Here is a 23,452-nt window from a genome sequence, read left to right on the forward strand (position 1 = left end):
TTTTGATATAACACATACTTGCATATAATAGAAATACACAATATAGAAAGAATTACATCTGCATGGGAAGTTCTGTCTCAAAGAAACTAAAGAATGTGCAGAGTAGGGTTAAGAAGTGGTTTAAAGTGGTTTTTTGCTCCATCAAAACCATGGACAGAATTATTGGCAAGACAATTTCTTTGACTTTCTCAATGTAGGAACTCCATTCACCAGCAGAATAGCTGCCTGACTAAAAAAAGTCCAGCAGGAGGATTTCACTCATGAGATCTTTCTTTGGGCTCTAATAAAAGAAAATATCTGGTCCTGTGGAGCAAGAGATTTAGATTCCTATACAATACCCTCTTTCTAATTTCCCAGTAAGCATCTAAGTAACTACTGTTGTCAAGAGACTAACTAACTAGGTGGTCTTTTAACTTCAACACAATATGCTTCTGGTTGCTTTTGAAATTATTCTGGATGCTTATTAAGACAAAGACAACATACTTACAAAGAGACAAAGAATGTGGAAGATTGAAGGTGGACCACATTAGACTCGACTCACCCACACATGGAGGAGGATGATTGCCATTGCTCCACTGTCCAGTAGCCAGGCACTCCACGCTGGAGTTATCTTGGGCCTGGAGGTGAAAGCCCTCTTTGCATTGGTAATCTGCTTTGCTGCCCATGGTGTACTCCCTGCCAAAAACAACCCCGTTCTTCGGAGCTCTGGGAACTCCACAGGAGATTGCTTGGAAAGAAAAGTCAAGACATGTGATTGTTTGCCTTCATACAAAGCCTTTGCTTCTGTAGTTAGTTTCAAAATTTAACCTGTTTTTATTGTCTTGAGTCTTCCCTATCATATTTAGCAGCATTCACAGTAAATAATGATGCCAAAAAGACATGTGTGTTATGACATCACACAAATATTGCAAATATATACAGGTGCAGAAGTCAGGGTGGCCTATACATAGTGAAGTCATCACACATGTGTTGTGGTGCATCCTTGTCACAACACATGGCAGGATGCATTCTTTGCCATCCCCAAGTTCTGAAGACTTTCATATGCTTTCTCCAACCTCCAAAGAAACCAATGTGTGTAGAAGCATGCTGTTTGAATTTCTTTTTGCAAAACATACAGACAGGCTTCAGTGGGACTTCCTCCAAATGAGCCAAAGAAAAAAGCATATAAATTAATACATAATCCCCAAAGAGGGACAATGTGTGGGCTGAGAAGTCAGCTAATTTGTGATCAGTATTGGTTGGGGTTATGGTTCCTTTTGAACAGGGAAGATTTGCCTAGTCTTGGGGATGTCTGTGACAGTAGCTAGAATTGTTTTGAGCTTGTGATGGTACCCAAGAACAGACCTTGCCTTAGCCCCCCATGCCTATAGGCTATGCCTATCTTGAGTTATGTGACTTGAGACCTACCTTTGAAGGCAATCAGAAACCACAGTTCATGCAACTGCTTGGAAGATGAAAAGGAAAAACAGTTGTTGTTTGATTGCTGGGCCATCTTTTAACAGTCTAAAAGTATTATGATTTGTGTCCAGATTACATTAAGAACTGCTACTCCATCTTCCCTTTGAGATTGACTTCCAAATCCTTTGTATAAACTCAAGGGATATGTTCTTTTCAGCTGAGGTCATAGATTTGTAGATTATTATTATCCTAACTGAAATAGATTAAGCCCTGTCAATTTAGTTCTTTAAACAAACTTTAAATAGCTATTTATTTTGAACTTTCAGCAGGAGGATTTTTTAATTTGATATACTTTTAAATGTTGGGTGGAATTGGTAGTACCTTTATTGTTTTTGTTGGAATATCTTAAGATCATATTTAATTATTGTTTTTTGTACTTTAAATCTAATAATGTCATTGTCCCAGTTTTATTTAGGTGATCTATTTATTTTGTAGAAATTGCCTTTTGAGGACCTGCATAATCCTAAAAGGGGCATATTTTAAAATAACATCTGTTTTCCTCCTAAAACAACCATTTATGGACCTACTATCTTTGTATAAACAACTCATCACTGAGAAGTTAGAATATTTATAAACTTTTTATGTTGTCATAGCAATTTAGCCAATGACCTGCTGGATGTTCATTTCAATTAAATAAGTTGAAACCTGTGGACGTACTGTACCTCTCTTTTCCCAGGACACATTTGCCTGCAAGCTAAGCTGGGAGGCCATTGGCCAGCAGAATTGTGATTAGGGATCTATGCTTAAAAATAAGCCAAGGTAAAATGATAAACTAAAGCTGCAGCATAAACAGCCAGATAGCATTTAGATTTTAAAAAGATCCTTTATGAGAAAAAGAGAAGAATGAATAAGAGGAAAAAGTAGGCTGGAGAGGGATTTTGAAAGAACAGCTACAATAGATGGTGAAAGAAACACATAGTACAATATGAAGGTCTAATTTGTTACAGCAGGCCCTTCATAATCAAGGACATAGGCTCCTTCTACAATAGGACCTATTGTATTGGAAATAATTAGCATAATCAGGGAAGGAAGGAAGGAAGGAAGGAAGGAAGGAAGGAAGGAAGGAAGGAAGGAAGGAAGGAAGGAAGGAAGACAGATCCAGCTGTCCAGTGTGGATGTCATCAGTCACATCCTAGCTTTGTGAAGATAATTGTGTGCATGTCACCCGAACCACTAAGGAGCTCAGCAAAACCTCTGGCAAGGCCAGGCGTCTAGACGGCTAAGTGTGATGAATACCAATTTCACGTAGCAGTGACAGCAAGGGGAAAGGACAGGCGGCTGAAAATCTGTGCTTTTGACTGGTACGGCTCTGTAATCTCTATAACCTTCACGGGTTACCTTATCAAAGCAATTTGGAGGGCCACATGGGCAGCTCATGCACCCCCAACTGTCTGTCAGTTGCTAACTGCTCTGTTCTCCCTCTGACCCCTGTAGGGTTTTGCATGTGGGAAATTTATGAGTTGGGTGGGAAGGTTGAGGTTGGCTGCTTCTTTTGCTTCATTCTTTCAATGAAAACTGTACAGTTTGTATTGTACTTGATACTGTACTTCAGTTCAGACAAAAATGTATCTTCAGATATTAAAAAAACATTCTTTGGGATATCGTACATTTGATGTGGAATAGGTATCTTTCTTCAGCCTGGTTGGTTGCATTGAAGTTTGAGAATTTATTGAAGGAGATAAAGTTTGATCCAAACTGATAAGAGTTTGCAGGAAAAAAGATGAAGGGTTTAAATGTCTGTAAACTGCACTTTAAAAAATCAGAGGAAAGAGGATCCTTAGAGATGCTAAAGTGAACCTAGGTATAGGTAGATATTAAGAAAATATTAGGCTAATTGCTGTAGGCATGATGGAACTAGAGACCTAAAGGGCTTTCCCCCAAAAAACTCAAGCGATAGATACAGTAGATAGATAAGATAGATAAATAGATAGATAGATAGATAGATAGATAGATAGATAGATAGATAGATAGATAGATAGATAGATAGATAGATAGATAGATAGATAGATAGATAGATAGATAGATAGGAAGATAGGTGGATAGATGGATAGCTAAATAGTTAGATAGAGGAGAGAGAGGGGGAAGGGGAGAGGGAGAGGGAGAGAGATATGAATGTACCTATCAGGGTGTGGAGCAGAAATAGTTTAACCCAGTGTCATGACTAACAAACATTGAAGGATAGTCTAAGGAAGGCAACCTAAGGAAATAGGTGAGTAAGATGAAGACTACTCATCAATAGGGGAGAACAAGAAGTACAAGGGAAGAAACTGAGGCTTTCCTACCTAAAGTTCCCTTCCCAAATCAGGTTCCATTTCCTAAAGCTCTTAGGGATTAGAGGAAGCTTAGGGATACAAAAGAATCAAGAGTGGCGTTGCCAAATGCCCAACCAAGAGAGAGATCAGCAAACTTCACCAGTGGGGGAATTGCTCAATAATTTGTCTGAGGAAGGACTGAGGCTTACAAAATGCAAACTGACAGCAGGAAAGAGGAAGGAAGACTGGATCAGTCAACCTAAGAGAGTTCCAATTCAAGAAGATGGGAGGGGTCCGCTAACACCCACAGCTATGGTCTTGTGGCAATCTACCAGATATTGGGGGGGAGGGAGGGGGAGAGAGAGACAGAGAGACAGAGAGAAAGCGATATCAGGGTAGCTTTAAAACTGTGGCTATACTTCCTTTCTTGTCATACCATTTTGTTTTCATTTTGTAAGAATGCACAATATCTATTTCCTTTATCCACTGATTACTATTCACATTTAATGCAAAGGAATACAAGCATCAAGGATAATCAGTGGGTTTTCCCTCTGTAAGAATCATTTTATGAAATAACTAAAGAGAATTTCATTACATGAGATAAAGGGAATCAGCATGGCAAAACCGTGCATTATAAGAACCAGCACTGCATTTGTGTAAATCATTTATACAATTCTTTTTAGTGTTTGGATAGATACCTGTTTTATTCTAATTTGTGTAATCATAGTTATTGACTGAGTGTTGCTATTGTAAGATCTATATTTTCTGATTCCAAGTTAAATAAACATAAACTCCTGGCTTTGGTCCCAAGCCTGAGGTTGATGTTTATTATTTGTTCAATTGTTTTGCTGTCTATTAGATTATTTTCATCTGGGCTGTCTGTTTGAGTCAATGTTTTAGCCGCTTTTATGTTTTTTCTCATTTTGTACGTTGCCCAGAGTCTAATGGAATTGGGTGGCTAATACTTTTAAATAACAATAAATGCAATTTAGGTACAGGTAGTCCTCTACTTACAATAGTTCATTTAGTGACCATTACAACGGCACTGGAAAAAGTGACTTATGACCATTTTTCACACATATAACCCTTGTAGCATCCCCAAGGTCATGTGATTTAAATTTGGATGCTTCACCACTGACTCACATTTATGACGGTTGCATTGTCCTGGAGGTCCTGTGATCATCTTTTGTGACTTTGTGACAAGCAAAGTCAAGCCAGATTCACTTAACAATCATGTTACTAATTTAATAATTGCAGTTAACTCCACTTAACAAATGTGGCAAGAAAAGTCGTAAAATGGGGCAAAACTCACTAAACAAATTTCTCACTTAGCAGGATTATTATTATTATTATTATTATTATTATTATTATTATTATTATTATTATTATTATTATTATTATTATTATTATTATTATTATTTCAATTTTTATACCGCCCTTCTCCCGAAGGACTCAGGGCGGTGTACAGCCAAGTAAAACAAACAATATAATATACAATTAAAATACGAATTAAAAAACTTATTACATAATTGGCCTAAAACTTTGGAACATAAACTAAAACCCACTAAAAATTACTAGTAAAAAATTTAAAACCAATAAAATTTAAAACCAATAAAATTTAAGCCAGCCCAGTGAGAATAAATAAGTATGTTTTTAATTCGTGGCGGAAGGTCCGAAGGTCAGGCATTTGGCGTAAACCCGGGGGAAGTTCGTTCCAGAGGGTAGGAGCCCCCACAGAGAAGGATCTACCCCTGGGGGCCGCCAACCAACATTGCTTGGTGGACGGCACCCTGAGAAGTCCCTCTCTGTGTGAGCGTATGGGTCGGTGGGAGGCATGAGGTAACAGCAGGTGGTCCCGTAAGTACCCAGGCCATGGAGCGCTTTAAAGGTAGTAACCAACACCTTAAAGTGCACCTGGGAGACCACAGGTAGCCAGTGCAGTCTGCGCAGGAGTGGTGTTACGTGGGAGCTACGTGAAGCTCCCTCTATCACCCGCGCAGCTGCATTCTGAACTAACTGAAGCCTCCGGGTGAACCTCAAGGGGAGCCCCATGTAGAGAGCATTACAATAATCCAAGCGGGAGGTAACGAGTGCATGAGTGACTGTGCACAAGGCATCCCGATCAAGGAAGGGGCGCAACTGATGAACCAGGCGAACCTGGTGAAAGGCCCTCCTGGAGACGGTCGTCAAATGATCTTCAAACGACAGCCGTCCATCCAGGAGGACACCCAAGTTGCGCACCCTATCCTTTGGGGCCAATAACTCGCCTCCAACAGTCAGCCGCGGCTGCAGCTGACTGAATCGGGGTGCCGGCATCCACAGCCACTCCGTCTTGGAGGGATTAAGCTTGAGCCTGTTCCTCCCCATCCAGACCCGTACGGCTTCCAAACACCGGGACAGCACTTCAACAGCTTCGTTGGGTTAGCCTGGGGTGGAAAAGTACAGCTGAGTGTCGTCAGCGTACAGCCGGTATCTCACCCCAAAGCCACTGATGATCTCACCCAGCAGCTTCATATAGATGTTGAACAGAAGGGGTGAGAGAATCGACCCCTGTGGCACCCCACAAGTGAGGCACCTCGAGGCCGACCTCTGCCCCCCTGTCAACACCATCTGCGATCGGTCGGAGAGATAGGAGGAGAAGCACCGATAAACGGTGCCTCCCACTCCCAATCCCCCCAGCCGGCGCAGCAAGATACCATGGTCGATGGTATCAAAAGCCGCTGAGAGGTCTAATAGGACCAGGGCAGAGGAATAACCCTTGTCCCTGGCCCTCCAGAGATCATCCACCAATGCGACCAAAGCTGTCTCCGTGCTGTATCCAGGTCGGAAGCCGGACTGGAACGGGTCTAGATAGACATCTTCATCCAGGTATTGGGGTAGCTGCCGCTCCACAGCACTCTCTACAACCTTCGCAACGAAGCGAAGGTTGGAGACCGGACGATAATTACCCAAAATAGCTGGGTCCAGAGAGGGCTTCTTGAGGAGGGGTCTCACCACCGCCTCTTTCAAGGCGGCAGGGAAAACCCCTTCCAACAAAGAAGCGTTGATGATCCCCTGGAGCCAGCCTCGTGTCACCTCCTGAGTGGCCAGCACCAGCCAGGAAGGACACGGGTCCAGTAAACATGTGGTGGCGTGGAGCCTCCCCAACAACCTGTCCAGGATAAATTATGGACTCAGTTGTGGTTGTACATTGAGGATTACCGGTACCTGTATTATGGAGAGTGAATACAAGGCAAGCAAGAAAATTTTGCAGGACAGAGAAGAATGGGCAAGAGCAGTGGAGGGTTTCAAAAATTTTTACTACCAGTTCTGTGGGTGTGGCTTGATGGGTGTGGCAGGAGAAGGATACTGTAAAATCTCCATTCCCTCCCAAACCAGGGGAAGGATACTGCAAAATCCTCATTTCCTCCCAATCAACTGGGGCTTGGGAGGCAGAGAATAGATGGGGGCGGGGCCAGTCAGAATTTTTACTACCGGTTCTCCAAACTACTCAAAATTTCCACTACTGGTTTTCCAGAACTGGTCAGAATCTGCTGTAACCCACCTCTGAGCAAGAGGGATATATTTAAAAAGTGACAAACTAAGGGTTTGTCATGTCCCACTCCTCCTCTGACAGCCGGGTCAGGGAAGTCCGCATCAAGCGAGGCTGTGAAGCCTCTGCAGCTTTGCCAAAGTTCTGCCAGAGTTCTCAGGGCAGGCAGGAGACCAGGATGTGACTTCAGCAATCCAAGTTAGACTTTGCCTGACTCAAAGAATGCCAGAAAGCAGATCCTTTATATAGGCCATGGGGTGTGGCTCCATGACTCAGCACTTATCCAGGCCTGCCCCTCCCTTCCTTTTGCTGACGTTACCTCTCCATTCTCCAGAAGCGTGGATCTATCCATTGCATCGTTTCATCCCCAGCTGCTGGTAATCCCAGCTCGTGGCTGGCTTCAGGCGCACATGCTATCGGAGGGAGGTTTGTTTGCTCGGTTTGTCCGGGCATGGTGCCAGGGCTGGGGGCTGGAGGCATGCCAGGACATTCTTCTGCACTATAAGTCTCTGGCTGAGATAGCAGGAGATGAGAGGGGCCTGGCTGCGGCGGGGGGCGTGAGCGAGGCACAACAGGGTTCGTCACACATTTCCAGGATCACCTCTCTCTCCAATCAATAGAGTCGAGGTGGCGCAGTGGTTAGAGTGCGGTACTGCAGACTATTTCAGCTGACTGTTAGCTGCAGTTCGGCAGTTCAAATCTCACCGGCTCAAGGTTGACTCAGCCTTCCATCCTTCCGAGGTGGGTAAAATGAGGACCCAGATTGTTGGGGGAAATTTGCTGACTCTGTAAAACTGCTTAGAGAGCGCTGTAAAAGCACTAGGAAGCGGTAGATAAGCCTAAGTGCTATTGCTATTGCTATTAAGTTCGATGTTATCAGATGTGCTAAAGATCATGGGAAATCAAGAATGACGTTGGCCCGGACAAAAAGGCAAAGCAGTTTGCCATTCCAGGCTTTTATTAGAAGTGAAAGAATGAAAGTCTCAGCTGCTAGAGCTTTAATAAAAACCAGCAAAAGGGGAGTTTACCTAACCAGGAAAAAGTGAAGTGTCTGGCGGCATTTCTATCCCATCCGCCTCCCATCAAAGGAAATGAATTCAACATCAGAAAAGAGCAAGCATCATCTTGAGGCCAAGGAGGAATTCTTTAAATAACAGCCCCCAGGTTGTTGACAGTCAGACTTGGATATTCAGAGAGGATTTGGCGTCTAGTAATCTTATGGACAAACTATCTGAAAGAAGATTTTGCTACACTTTCCTTCAGAGTCTCTCGATTGTCCTGATGTTCCTGACTTGGCTTCCCTCCTCCTGTATAAACACTCCAGATTTTTATTGGGGCTTTGATTAACAAAGACCCACAGTCCCTTGGAATTATTCCTTTTCTGGCACTCATTACTTTTAAGCCCACTTTAGACATTGGGATGTTTGTTCAGTTTTGCTACAAAAGTTCTGAGAAGATTGATCGATTGATCGATAGATCCAACTATTTATGTCTTTTATAGTCAGAAAAGGTGCATCTTATCTTAGCTGCCTTTAAACATCTGGCTTGCTTGCATTTAAAATCTTTCAGCAATCTTCATCTGGATAATTTCTATGAATCCTATACCAATATACAGCCTAGTTAGTCCTAATGTAGTTTTGTAGTTCAGACTAGTTGCAATTTGCCCAAAAGCTAATTAAATAACTAGAGAAGGCCCTTGACTTCCATCTACTTTGCTTCTAGCACAGATGGCCAGGCAGGAATGGACTCAGTTACAAGTTCTTAGATTTAGGCAAATGGTTCATCAAACAAGATGGAAACATCTCTTGTGCACTTTTGCATCAAAACAACATTCTAATTTGGAGCATTTAGCATCCTTTTGCAGAATATGGCATGATGGAATCTTTACAGCAATGAAACAGAACATCTGTTATTTTACAGATTAGATTGGCGATTTAAGAGGATAATTTGGGAGCATCACCCAATAGGGATGCAGAGGGACTGAACACAATCACTTGGGTTATTAAAGAAGAATAGGCATTTGCTATTTATTTTTGTATCAGGGTTTATAATCATCCATTAAAGAGTATTGACATTTTAAGTTGAACTTAGCTATGTAGATGCTGGCATTTATCAGCTCCAGAATGCAAAGAAAATTAAAGAAGATTGGACAAAACAGGAAGGCGTCAGCAAAATGTCCAAACTAAAGGAACATATCATTACAGGTAATCCTCAATTTATGAACAAAATTGGGCCCATAATTACAGTCCTAAATTACTGTGGTTGTAAGTCAAGGTACCCATATGACTGGAAGGAATTTTCTAGCCTTTTTCATGGCAGTCGTTAAGTGAATCCAATCATTTTTGCCAAATAGCAGCAAAACAATATTGCAAATTGCTCTTATAGGGGTGAGGAACCCCAGAACTGGTTGTAAAGCCTGACCCACATGACTTGTGGTCATGTAACCATGGTAATCATTTGCAATGGTTGGGAGTGCTTTATGGATCATAAAGCACCCATTTTGTGGCCTTCCTGATTTTGAATGTTCAAAAGTACTTTTTCAAAAAGGCAATTGGACTTCGTTTTTCCTAGAAGATGTTTTGTTTCTCATCCAAGAAGCTTCTTCAGTTTACCACCAAATGACTGACTGGTCATTAAGAATTTAAATCCTTCCATCCTCCACCATTCAGTCAGAACTTAAGAAGTTTATTGGATGAGAAACGAAATGTCTTCGAGGAAAAACAAAGTCCAGTTGCCTTTTGAAAAATCACATTTGGGACAACCATGACCTGGATGACTGTGAATTTCCATAGACTAATTTTGAATTGTTGCAAAACAACCAATCATTAAAAAGGACTCTAGCTACATGACTTTTGACAAAGATTTGCCAGGAAATGTTTGATGCTACTTCATGTTTCTTGGCATTAATATATTTCAACAATCCTGCTTGAGGAAAACCATTCAGAACTAAACCCAAAGATTTGCCAGTTCTTTAAGACCCTGACTCCCACAGCCTAAAATGAGTTTACAAGGGCAGCAAAGAACTTTAAATCTGATTTGAAAACCTGAAAGCAGCTACTGTTTAAAGAATCGGAGGAAGCAGGTTCCTGAGAGATGCTAAGACAAAGAGCGGCTAGAGGTCAAGGGAGGAAATAAAAGAGCAATGAGGTCTGTTTTGGAAAGAGCTCTTAGAAGCAGGGAGGTGGGGGACTGGCTGGTTACCAGGGGTTTGAACAAATCATTCTGCCTCACCAAACCCCAAGGAGCAAGACTATTATTGCAAATGAATCTGCTCTAAATGAAGCTTAAGTAAGTCTAATCAGGCCGTCTCTGATTTTTATCTTCCCCCCTTCCTTCTGCCTTCCCATCAGAGCCTGGATTTCAGTGCTGGTGAGAGGTTTACAGGGAACATTCTTTCAGCTTTATTCAATCCTGCCAGGTCTCAGATTAATGATTGGGGTGTTTGCAGCAAGTAGCACCTCACATCTTTGGTTTGAGCTGTGTTACATGTTTGGAGACAAGGCATGCATCTGGATATGGCTTTTAAAGGGAAAAAAAATAATGCATAATTATGGGCTTCACAGACAAACCTAAGGCAAAATATGTGTTGTGACCCAGGTTCCTGGACCCGGACTCCTGGACTCGGATGATTCAGAAAGTGAGGGAGAAGACCTGGCAAGCCCTGCTTCTTTTGGGCCCTCTCCTTCCCTGGCACCCGCTCAAAGGGAGGAGGAGGGGCCGGCAAGCCCTGATTCTCTTGAGCCTTCTTCTGATTTGGCAATGCCCCAAGAACAGTTTTGGAGTGATGCAAGACTGCGCAGACGTGATCGGCGCGCGCAGCAGAAGCAGCGTTGGGATAAAGCCAGGGAATGATGGTCATGCAGTGACATCTGCAGAGACTATAAATAGGAGGCGGGACTTCCTGGGTTTTTGTCTCGGACAAAGCAATGAATTTGCGCGGGAAAACTGTATCAATGGAGGGAAGAATATATTTGTAAGTAATTCTGGCCTTATCTATAATTTCCTCGTTATCTCCAGAAACTTGGCAGGCCCGTGGGTAGACGTGGCCAGGACATTTATCTATGTAAATAAAGAAGAAGAGGAGGCCTTTGACTGACTCTTTCTTGGGAGTATTGGGGGAGGGAAACAGAACAATATGGTTGATCTGGTTTGCGAATCCAGATACTATGTTTTGTCAATCGGGATTTATGGCTAACTCTTCCAAGTAAACCACACCCATTGTGGTTTATTCAGAAAAAAAATGTGATCTAAATTAATGCAGGGGTGAAATCCAGCAAGTTCTGACAGGTTCTGGAGAACCGGTAGTGGAAATTTTGAGTAGTTTGGAGAACTGTCAAATACCACCTCTGAGTGAGGTGGGAATGGAGATTTTGCAATATCCTTCTCCCAGGAGTGGGGAGGGAATGGGGATTTTGCAGTATCCTTCCCCTGCCATGCCCACCAAGCCACACCACGTCCACCAAGCCACGCGCACAGAACCGGTAGTAAAAAAAAATTGGATTTCACCACTGATTGATAGTTCTAATATTCCTGAACATGATACCAGATGTACTTGTGACTATAAATACTGAAATTCTAAAGGTTGAGTAGAAATGCCCTGGTTGTTTGGATCCCTAACATTTATGCTAATGCCTCTGAGGCTGCCCTTCTGTCATAAACCAGGGCCTTGTTCCCTTATTCATCAAATTTTTATCCATTCATTTACCTTATGAAGAAACTGATATTACTGCAAATGTGTAAGTTTCATGTTTCAAGATACCTAGCAATTGTTTAATATTCCATTACCACACCATGAAGAAATATGACCCACGAGTGGTCAGAAGGCTGAGAGACACTTCTGGAAGAGAACAATCAAACTCAAGTTGCCACAGACAACCAAGTTCTACTTCCAATGAGCAAAATGTGCTTCTCATTCCCTTCACCTAGTGAAGCTAATAAAGCAAAATAAAATGTACCATCCTATATTTGTTATCTCTACAGGAAACTTTGCTAAAACGTTCCTCATTTTTCAAAGCAATATCTGCATGATGCTGAAAACTCTTTAATTATGGAGCCCTTGATGTTCTCTGAACTTGGTTGTTTGCTGAAGATGTTACGTGGTTGGGTAGCAAAATATCTGCAAGCAAACAGCCAAGCTCAAAGAGCACCAAGGACTCCACAGTTCAACCTTCAGCTACAGACATTCTCCACTATTGGTACTCTTTAATTATTAATCCAGGGCATCCATAGTACCTCTTGGATGCTCTGGGTTCCACCCAGTAAAATTAGCTGACTCTTCATTCCAGAAGACAATGATAATTAATTCCTGCCCTGGCAAGTAGAGACACATTGCACTGGTGGGTTTTAATGTGCGGCTTCTGGTGGGTTTTGAAAATTATAGTTGCCATGGCAATTTCAGGTGCGCTGACTAGGCTGAACTGCTTCTCTCATCAGATCTCTCTTCCCTCCTTAGTTCTCTTTCAAGGAGAAAGGGGTATTATTAGTAAGACTTACATAGCTCTGCTCTGCTCAGATAAATGGTGGAAAGTTCACCAGAAAGATCTGGTGTCAGTTAAAGACTAGCTTAAATCTTCTCCATTTTGGAAGGCTCCAAAGAATTACGAAGAACTCTTTTAGGCTTTATCCAAAGCTTTCTGCTGAAGATGAAGCCACACTTAGCTTTAGGTTTCCTTTTGAGGCCATTGGAAATAGGATGCACAGTCCAATGGATGGTCAAATAATCCACTCAACTAACATAATATGGAACCAACGAATGTCAGAGCAGATGCAAAAATAACACTCTAATATAGAGAAAGAGAAAAACAGTCTTGCCTGAGTTAAACTCTAATACTGGGGAGATATAAAATTTGTGCAACATTTTGGGTATTAGGATAGCCAGCCCTTTTAGACCTTACATTATTGTAACACCCAGCCTGTTGCAGTAGAGTACTGTCAAAAAGACAAGAGTGGGATAAATGTTCAAATAAACAACGGGAAGTATACAGTTGTTGTCTGTCTCCTGCACACCTTGGCACAGAGGAATGGCTTTGTTCCAGTGGTGGTAACCCTGGGGGTGTCTCGAACACGTTGAAAAGCTGTGGCCAACAAGACGGTAGCCGGTGTCACAACCGAACCAAATGGTGCTTCCAGGCTGCAGGCCGGAGTGGCTGAGGATAGAGCCATGGAGAGGTGCTGGAGGGAGGCTGCAATAAGGGGCTAGACAAGTGGGAGGAAAACATACATATGCATATACTCAGAAGCATGAAACAATGTGCAATTATATGTGAAGAGAAATGGCTTTGCTTAACTCCACTCCTTGCAAAGCTCAGCTGTAGGCCTTTGGCACAGGACCTCCATGCCACTGAGATTTAACACTACTATGCCTTTGGTAATAAACCAGACCTGGCTAGGTCGCTCAGTGACTGAGATGCTGAGCTTGTTGATCAGAAAGTTTTGGCAGTTCGGCGGTTCGAATCCCTAGTATAGGTCTCCTGCGTGAGCAGGGGGTTGGACTAGATGGCCTCCAAGGTCCCTTCCAACTCTGTTACTGTTATTATTATTATAAAGACGCAGCTCACATTCATACATTAAACCAGTTTCTTCTTCTCACACAACCTCAAGATGGATGGACTATAGCAGTCCTAGTTTCCCAGTTGGCATAGATATGGCTGAAAGTGCTGACAGCTGAAGTTCATACTTGTATGAAGCATGGAAGGTAATAATAGTATTAATAATAATTTCATATGGAATAATTGGAGCCCAGTGCCTAAGACGTTATTTAAGGCCTTCAGACATCAGCTGGGACCATACACTGCACTGTGTAGTGTCGCTATTCAGAGACATTGTGGCTTCTGTTCTCAAAAAAACCTGCCTTCTCAAATTCACCTTGAGGAAATTCACCTTTCCACTGGGTTGTCATCTTTACTTCTATGTTTCCAAACCATGCTGAGTTTTCTCCCAATAGTTGATTTATTTTATAGACCCAACCTGTCTTGTTCATCTTTTGTTACTTACCAACACAGCCTCCTTCAACTTGGTGCTCTCCGGATGGGTTGGATTACAGTTCCCAGAATTCTCTGCTACCATGGCTGTTGGTTAGCTGGGAATTATTGTAGTTGTGGTGCCAGCACATTTGGAGGGCACCAGATTGTAGGAAGCTGCCTTAAAACATGGTATAAATTAATAGGGCTAAACAGAAGCATTTGTACAACCAGGGTTGACTTCTTAATGGTATTTCGACTATGGGTCTCTTAAGTTTTATCCAACACAAATTTTTCCTTCCTCCCCCACTTTTTAATTTAGACATACACATGCATACTCTCATACCTTAACAGTCCAGCTTAATGAAAGTTGCCATTTCAGTCATAAATGTAGCACACATTACAGGTAATAATATTATTAGGTGATATATGGCCTTGCCAATATTGCAGGCTATGGGATGCTGATTATATTGAACCAAATCCAATTATTATCAACAATTGTGAAAAGAGATTGGAGTGAAGTTAGGCACTTAAAATGGCATTTTGATGGAAGTTCTGGAGAAGATGAAGTCATAGAACTATGAGGTTCACCCCTGACATTTCTCTTTTACTTAAAATTACCCCAATGTCTTCTATTTCCCACAAATGTCCTCTATTTTCTCCATAAAAAAATCCACTGCTCTGATCTCACTTCCTTCGAAATGTGGTAAGACGCTGAGCCTGCACTCCTCTGAGGTTGGCAGCTCAGTGGGTTGATTCCTGTGAGCGAATAAACCGCATAGGGATAGGAAAGGAGCCTCCCCCAATTGCCTACTGGTGTTCAGGCATCCTGCAGGCAAGATAACACCGCCTGAAAAAAATATTTTCACAGACGCAGCCAGCCACTTGGGTGATCCCTGACTAACACCTGCCATACGCGTAAAAAAAAAAAGTGACACTTTACTCTGCTTTCTCTAATCTCATAAAGCACATTAGATCTCCTCAGCACATGGTTGGAAAAGCCACCAGGAAATTCCAGAACTAGGGGCTAAATTGAAAAGTTCAAAAAGCATTCTAGTAAGAGATCTGACATCACTTCTGTACTGTTCCGAAAAAAACTACATAGTTGAGTTTGATTTAAAAGAATTTCAATTTAAATGAGGCAAAGGCAAAATTAACTCACTTCCTTTTTTACTCAGAAAGTTGAAAGTTATGGTGAGCAAGCCTAAAATTTTAATTCAAGGAGAAAAAATAACCAGAATAGTGGAAAACATTTTTAAAGATATTGATATGCTTTCCTCAATCAACAGAACTTCTCCCAGAGATAAAAGAAATTAGAACTTAGAAACATCGTGAGGTGTTCATGTTAGATTCCTGATGTGACCCAAAGAAAGGACAGAAGGAGATTGTTAGATTCCCTGACCCAAATTTTTTGCATAATCGTTAATCTAAGAATTTAAATGCTTAGATATTGGTATACTTTGCTCATCCTTAAAGTTAGAAATATATAATTTGAAGCACTCCAGATATTGCAGAACTACAAATTCCAGAATCCTTCACTATATAAATCATGCTTCTCATCAATGCTGATAGTTGCAATACAATAACCTTTAGAGTAGCTTTCATCTAACTCTGCTGTGAGTCAAAACATAATTTTACCCTTATATTATATTTGGTTTAAAAACCAAATCTATATTTGGTTTTTGGTATATTTGGTTTTTCTCTATATTTCTCAATCTTTTGGCTTTCCTTTCAGAGTGCAAATAATTTGGGACTCTAAAAAGCAAGCTGAAATTATAAAGCAAGTCACAAAAATCTCAGTGGAATAAAGTTGCTCTTGTTCGCTCAGCAAAAAAATCAAAACATAATTTCTTCCAATTAAATATTCATTCATTCATTTACAGAATAACACCATCAATGTATTTATGACACATTTAGGCATGTCCCTGCCTCAATTTTGATTGCTTTTCATTAAGTAATTAAAAAAATTACTTTATTCCAAGAATGGCTTGTTAAATTTTGAGGGACTGTTTGCCAAACCTTTCATAATTGCTTTGATAAAGGTGGAATAATTAAAGTTCATATGAAATCAGGGCCAGGATAAAACATCCACCATGAAAATGTTAATGGTGAAATGATTGCTGTTTCTCTTCTGGGAAATTCAGAACTATTACAGGTTCTTCTTTCGCCACACAAAGGTAGTAAACGCAAAATAAATGAAAAATAGATTCAGATACTGTTCTGTGTCTGTTTATGACATTTTCCATAGCAGCTCCTTCTCTGAGGCTAGGTGTGACCCCAAAAATGATAAAGACAAGTCCTTTTTCAAACGACAATGGAACAGGAAGGTCCTAACTTTTATTAACAGTATTTAAGAGGTCTGTTGATTGTGATTATTTTATTGCACTTTTTTAAAAAATAAATCAATATAAGCAAAATACATAAAAAACAGAAAGATAGAAAATAAGTAAAGAGAAAAGAGAGAAATAAACAAATCATATATATACGTCTTCCACATATTTCTTATGAAGTAACTACCGTCTATTTTTTTTTTCCTCTTTGTTCCATTTAATCACAATTTGATACTTTTTTCCCCGAGCAAAATGTTTCCAGTCATTTAAAAATAAAATCTTATGATTCTTGCAATTTTATGAATTAGTTCTTGGAAGCCACTTCAAGTCACACAAATATACAGGATCCAAGAGGGTTTAGACAAGAAAAAATGTAATTCACATTTTTTAAAATGCATTTTAGTGGGATTTTTTGTGGCAATGGTTGGGAAGCAAAAATGAGTAATAAGAAGCAAAGGTCAACTTTTCTCATTTCCTTCCACTTTAGTTTATTTTTTTTATAGATATAGAGCAGCGTTCCTCAACCTTAGTAATGCTAAGATCTGTTAGCTTGAACTTCCAGAATTCAAGTGATAACAGGAAACTGCGCTATTTGTTACATCTGATGCATGGAAATAAGTTGTATATTTTAAATCTACATGTATGACTCGAATTCATATGTCAGATTTAGGAAAAAAAATGCAGTCATGTTATGAATCTATATATCAGCCTTCCCCAACTGCCATCTAGTACAAGTAGTCCTCAACTTACAACAGTTCATTTAGTGACCCTTCAACGTTACTATGGCAATGACCATTTTTTACACTTATGACCGTTATAGCATCCCATGGTCATGTGATCAAAATTCAGACGCTTGGCAACTGACTCACACAACAGTTGCAGTGTCCCAGGGTCATGTGACCCCTTTTGCAACCTGCTGACAAGCAAAGTCAATGATCCAACCAGATTCACTTAACAACTGTGGCAAGAAAGGGGACAAAATTCACTTAACAAATGACTCATTTAGCAATGGAAATTTGGGACTCAATTGTGGTCATAAGTCGAGGACTACTTGTATATCTATTATCTCTTCAGCACAATGTGAGGTCCCTGCAGCCAGTTTTTAGCTGGTGTTGAACTTCATAGCATCAAGTTTTTCCCAGGAATATAGGATGTCGTATCGGCATAATATATGTGAGAATTCACATATATTCACAAAAGTGTGGCCTTTTGAATTGACAGATGGAAATTTTGTCAATTCACAGATTTTCTAAGTGTCACCCAAGAATTTTTGGGTATGGTACCTATAATTATTTCACAGTTATGTCATCTCCATATGACCATGAAATAATGGTTCCCAGTTATAAAACAACATTGTATTTTAGATGGATCAAAATAATTGCCTACCACACTGGCAATTTCTGTCTCCCAGCAGAGGACTTGTTGAGAATTTAGTTATGTAACCAAGGATTATTTCCTAAATAACAGTAACCTCTATTTAGCCATATTGAAATAAACCACATTATTTCTCATTCAGCGATGCCCGCTTTAAGAAAATATGAATCACGACTCGAAAAGTTTTATGGTGAACTGATTGTAGTGTTTATAAAATTAAACAATTGCAAACAAAATTAGCTGACCTTCAATAAATAACGGCTTTTGGTTTTACGCAGCATAGTATTACTTCGAGATTAGCATGGTGTATTCTTTCTCAATACAGCTATAATTAATAATAAATACCCTTCGCTAAATTAATTACTACAGAAAGTGCAAGCCGTAACCCTGAATGCGATTCAATTTACAGCACAATTTGGTTCATGTTTATTCAGAAGCAGATTGCATTAATCCAAGACTTCAGACTCAGTGACCGAAAGGGAGGGTGAAAGGAAGGAATTAATTAAACAACAAAGCAAAGCAAACAAAATAAAAAACTAAATGCCAAACAGGTTGGGTAATTTTTCTATGGGAAAAATAATGAGATACATTTCTACCCTGTTTCCCCTAAAATAAGACATCCCCTGATAATAAACCCAATCTGGCTTTTGAGCACATGCACTAAAATAAGCTCTCCCTGAAAATATTTAAATGCATGCTCAGCCAGGCTCTGGTTTTCTCCATGAGCCCCAAAATAATAAGACCTCCCCAAAAATAAGGCCAAGCGCTTATTTTGGAGTTCAAAGAAATATAAGACAGGGTCTTATTTTTGGGGAAACATGGTAGTTTTAGAATACATTTTCTTATCAGCTTGCCCCTGGCTTTATGCAACGATGACCAGACTTCTTTTGCACTCCCTACTCACCAAAATATCGGATCCGGAAACCCTTCCTGCTGTAGGCATGATCAGAGGACCAGTGGAGATAGGCTCTGTTTCCTGAACTGGTCACCAGCAGTGGTGCAGAGTAATTTCCACTTAGAGACAGTAACAGTGGACTTTGACCTGTAGGCCCTTTAGAAAATATCAGAAAAGGAGAATGTGAAAAGCCTTAATTGGATTGAGCCAAAGCTTGTAACGGTCAGCATTCTCTCCAGTTCCTTCAGAACATATAGAACCAAGCCCAGGATACTAATTATAATAAGTTTTTTAATTTTACATTTTATATATAGTGTTTTGTTTGTTTTTATTTGCCTGTGCACCGCCCTGAGTCCTTCGGGAGAAGGGCGGTATAAAAATCAAATAAATGAAATGAAATGAAATGAAATACTCTGTAGCAGAGGTCTTCAACTTTGGCATCTTTAAGCCTGGTGGACTTCAACTCCCAGAATTCCCCAGCCAGCTTTCTCTGGGAGTTGAAGTCCACCAGGCTTAAAGTTGCCAAGGTTGAAGACCCCTGCTCTATAGCCTCCCATATTTGTGTGTGTGTGTGTGTTTCACAAACCTCCAAGCCAGTGACATCTGTCTCAACTCTCCCAACCTGTTTGGTTAATGAAATTCCTATGTTGACTGTGCATGTGAGAATGCAGTTTGATATTTATTCCCAGATTTCTTTATTTATTCAGTCTATGGCACAGTATTTCTCAACTACTTCAAGTTAAAGATGTGTGGACTTCAAGGGAGTTCAGGGAATTGAAGTCCATATAACTTAAAATGATAGAGATTAAGAAAAACCGCTCAAAGAAATGTGAGAATCCATTTATTCCTTCTTAGTTATTTATTTCTGTCCTTATAACTCATACTTTTGGGGTGAACTCAGAACCCTGGTAAGAAAGACTAACTTAAGATAATTAAATTAACTCTATATACTATTTAGATTTATTAAGGGGTGAAATCCAGCAGGTTCTGGAAAACCGGTAGCAGAAATTTTGAGCAGTTCAGGGAACCGGCAAATACCACCTCTGGCTGGTCCCAGAGTCGGGTGGGCATAGAGATTTTGCAATATCCTTCCCCCAGGAGTGGGGAAGGAATGGGGATTTTGCAATATCCTTCCCTCAGGAGTGGGGAGGGAATGGAGATTTTGCACTATCCTTTCCCTGCCATGCCCACCAAGCCACACCACGCCCACCAAGCCACACCCACAGAACCAGTAGTAAAAATAATTGGATTTCACCACTGGATTTATTTACATGTTCAAACCCATTCACTTGTGAAGTACTTTTTACCTAGCTTCGGACCATGTTGGAGAAAGGCTCCTGACATGACATTCAAAGCATCATTTTGCAGCCCAATGAAAGTTGTACAAACCCGGTGTGGAATTTTCCAATTCACTACCAATTTTGCTAGGTGACAATCTCCATAAACCTGAGACCACTCTGGATGGGATAAAGTTGGTTCTAATTAAATGTATCGGGGGAAGGGAGGGGTTATGGAGTCAGGGAAGGTTATAGACAAGACCAGACAGCATAGATCAGGGATCTGCAACCTGCGGCTCTGGAGCCGCATGTGGCTCTTTCATCCCACTGCTGCCGCTCCCTGTCACTCAAAATATGCATCACAACTGCCAATGTGCGATACCCACCGGCATGTGATTTATTGAGCTTTTTGACCCCTCTTTTTTTTTTCCAGAGTTCAAAATGTTTTTGTTGTGTGCAGAAATAAAAATGTGTTTTCTCTGTAGCAGGTCATTGATTTTATAAATGCAGCACGCTGTAGTTTTTTTTATACATAGCATAAAGGTAAAAAATGACATCTTCATTTTAGATGTCAAAACGGTTTTGTGGTTTCCTTTTCTGTGGGAAACGGGTCCAAATGACTCTTTGAGTGTTTAAGGTTCCCGACCCCTGGCATAAATGATTGCAACAGCCTTCTTTTCTTACAAGTTTGCAAATCCTAGGATTCAGAAATGCTGAATGAAGATGTTTGTTTCAGTTGTCCTAGTTATAACAGTGACTGACAGAGAAATCCTTCCTAATCAATCTTCATAATTATGAATAAATTCATCCAGGGAAGCTAACAAAGAGCTCAGCAAGAGACCATGATTTGGAAGATAATCATTTGTTGGGGAAGAATCTGGAAAGAAGGACCTTGCAGACTAAATGCAGTTTTTTCCAACATGAAAGGAAAAAACATAGAAAGCAAAAGGATGAAGGAAGAGGGCACAATTGCTTGTAAAGCTGAAGAAGGGCACTTCACCTTAAAGTTTACAGCCTACTAAACTAGATGCCCTGGCAGAGAGTCTCCAAAATTAAATATGCAACACACATAGTTTTGCATATTATTTCACCAGAAGGTGAAATAATTTGTTCTTTTCTACTGTCTTATCACTTTAGTTGGGTAGTCATGTCTTTTAGCAGCCTGGAATCAGAAAAAAAGTTTTCTTTACTCTTTGCAAGACATTTTATAATTCTATAAGCTTATAATGCGTTTCCCTCTCCCCAGGGCAATCAATATCCATGGAGGAATAGCCCAATGCATGATGCTACCAATCATATAATTCATGATTAATAATACTGGTGGTGGCCACCTGGTATTGTTTTCTCTAGCACTGATGATGTCACTAGTTTGGGTAAGGACCCCTCATTTCAACCCTGAGCTACAAATATTCTTCCCTATCAGTTTCTTTTTCTTTCCCACTGGGCCGAATTCTGGTAGCTACGGTACTGCAATGTGAGTCCTGCCTTGATCCCTTTCCACTACCTTCTACCCCTAAAGGAAACTCTGTAGTTTAAACAGTCTTTCTTCTGGTAATCTACCCTCCCCCACATTCCATCTCCAAAACCATCCGATCTTTATGACTCACCATCAAATATCCCAAACTCATCATACTTCTTCTCACTCAAGAAATATTCAACAGTGAAGGTGATGTTGTACTCTGGTTCCACTGCTATCATCCAAGAGCAAGTCTGGAAGTGAGGATAGCTGCCTGTGAAGGATGGGCTTAGGATCACTCCTGTGGAGTCACGGAGGACCTCATTCATTGGACAGTGAACTGATTGACACACACACAAAAAAGCAAGGCACAGAGAGTCACTCTATGTCACTGTGAAAGAAAATTAGTCATAGAGCTGTTAACTGGGCTCAGAAGATAGAGGAATCTGGCTAATTCATCTAGCCGGTCTCCAATGAGATCGAGTTCCCATCACTGAAAGCTAGTAAATTCTGAAAGTTAGTCCACAGATTGGTAAATATTGCCTCTTTTGGCTTACACTAGTTCACTAGGGGTCTATGAGAAGTCTTTCCCGTCACCTATTTGACTATTTAACTGGGGAAAACAGTTCTGTTGCATCTTCCTCTACTTAGCAATAGACTTTGCTTCCATGATTGTATCAGGACCTTTTAAAACTTAGTATTCATGAGCCTCATAAACCCTCCTCCTTGTCTATATTGGGTTTGTGAGTATGAGATGGAGTGCCATATTGCTTCTGAAAAGAAAATATCATTTGCACAAATATAAACTATGTATTGAAATCAAGAAAATGATCTGCCACCTACGTCATATTTACTTTAGGTTTTCTTTCTAGAATAAAGCCTGGGTCTCCTTTAGAAGCTGGTGATACAGTCTGATTATTTTTGGCAATAAATAACAACAACAATCATCATCATCATCATCGTCATTTATATCATCTATATCATTTTTTATAGGAACAGTCTTTTTGACACCTTTTCTGGGTGTCCACTGCATAGGTCTTAATATATCTGTCTTCCTGTATATTCAGTATTAAATAGCAAGATATCCATATATTGTATTATTTACTCCCTGCCATGAGTTCTGGGAATTTCTGCACTTCCATCAAAGTCACTGACCTTCACAAGTTGGGGGAGGACCTTCGAACTGGAGGTGGGTACCAAGCCTGCATGTCAGGATTTCATTTCCAACCAAGGTGAAACCAGGAAGACATTGATACCTAATAATATCACCTAAGGAAAGGAACAAAGAGGATCCAGGTGTGTTTCAAGAGCACAAAAGGACATATTTTGAATAAGGCTCATCAGAAGGATCATGATTATAAGTGAACTAGATGTGAGGAAGGAGATCAGGATCCCATAAAGTTAATTGAAGTAAGGGGAGAGGAAAAAGCATGTGGACTAAAACTACCATTCTCAAATTGGTATCTTGCCAAATGGAAAGAGCCATCTGCTATTAAATGAAAGCATGTATCTTTTGTCTCATGATCCAGAAAGTCACTTTAGAGTAATGTTTCTCAACTGTGTGGACTTCAACTTCCAGAATTCCCCAGCTAGCAAGTTGATGGCTGCACATCTTAAAGTTGCCAAAGTTGGAAACACTACTTTAAAGCTTTAGTGATTTGAATTAGCCAAAAGACTTGTCAAGGGAAGTAGGGGGTGGGGGGGATAGTGCATAAGCCCTATCACTGCTTCATGCTCCAGCACATTTTTATCTGATATCCTTGTAGCACACTTGGTGGTGTCATTAAAGGAGAAATCTTTAGCTGAATTACTTTGCAATATTTCTCCCAGGTGTGTAGCACTACACATCAGAAAAGCCTTGTCATCTGCTACCTCTATTCTCTTGTGAATCACTTCCAGTTATCCCCTTGTTCTCATTA

At 40.5% G+C, this 23,452-nt stretch overlaps 1 protein-coding gene across 1 annotated transcript in view; it reads right to left on the reverse strand.

Annotated features, from left to right (window-relative positions):
• The window catches only part of CSMD2 (CUB and Sushi multiple domains 2), a 795,888-nt gene that overhangs the window by 71,504 nt on the left and 700,932 nt on the right, over positions 1-23,452 (reverse strand). Inside the window, exons 46-50 of the mRNA XM_058195470.1 lie at positions 22,689-22,802; positions 21,685-21,873; positions 18,810-18,956; positions 13,249-13,437; positions 542-727 (exon numbers count right to left, since the gene is read on the reverse strand). Coding sequence (XP_058051453.1) covers positions 542-727; positions 13,249-13,437; positions 18,810-18,956; positions 21,685-21,873; positions 22,689-22,802 — 825 coding nt within the window. The remainder of the gene's footprint in view (positions 1-541; positions 728-13,248; positions 13,438-18,809; positions 18,957-21,684; positions 21,874-22,688; positions 22,803-23,452) is intronic.

Source organism: Ahaetulla prasina, chromosome 10, assembly GCF_028640845.1.
Source record: "Ahaetulla prasina isolate Xishuangbanna chromosome 10, ASM2864084v1, whole genome shotgun sequence".
In the NCBI taxonomy this organism is placed as follows: domain Eukaryota; kingdom Metazoa; phylum Chordata; class Lepidosauria; order Squamata; family Colubridae; genus Ahaetulla; species Ahaetulla prasina.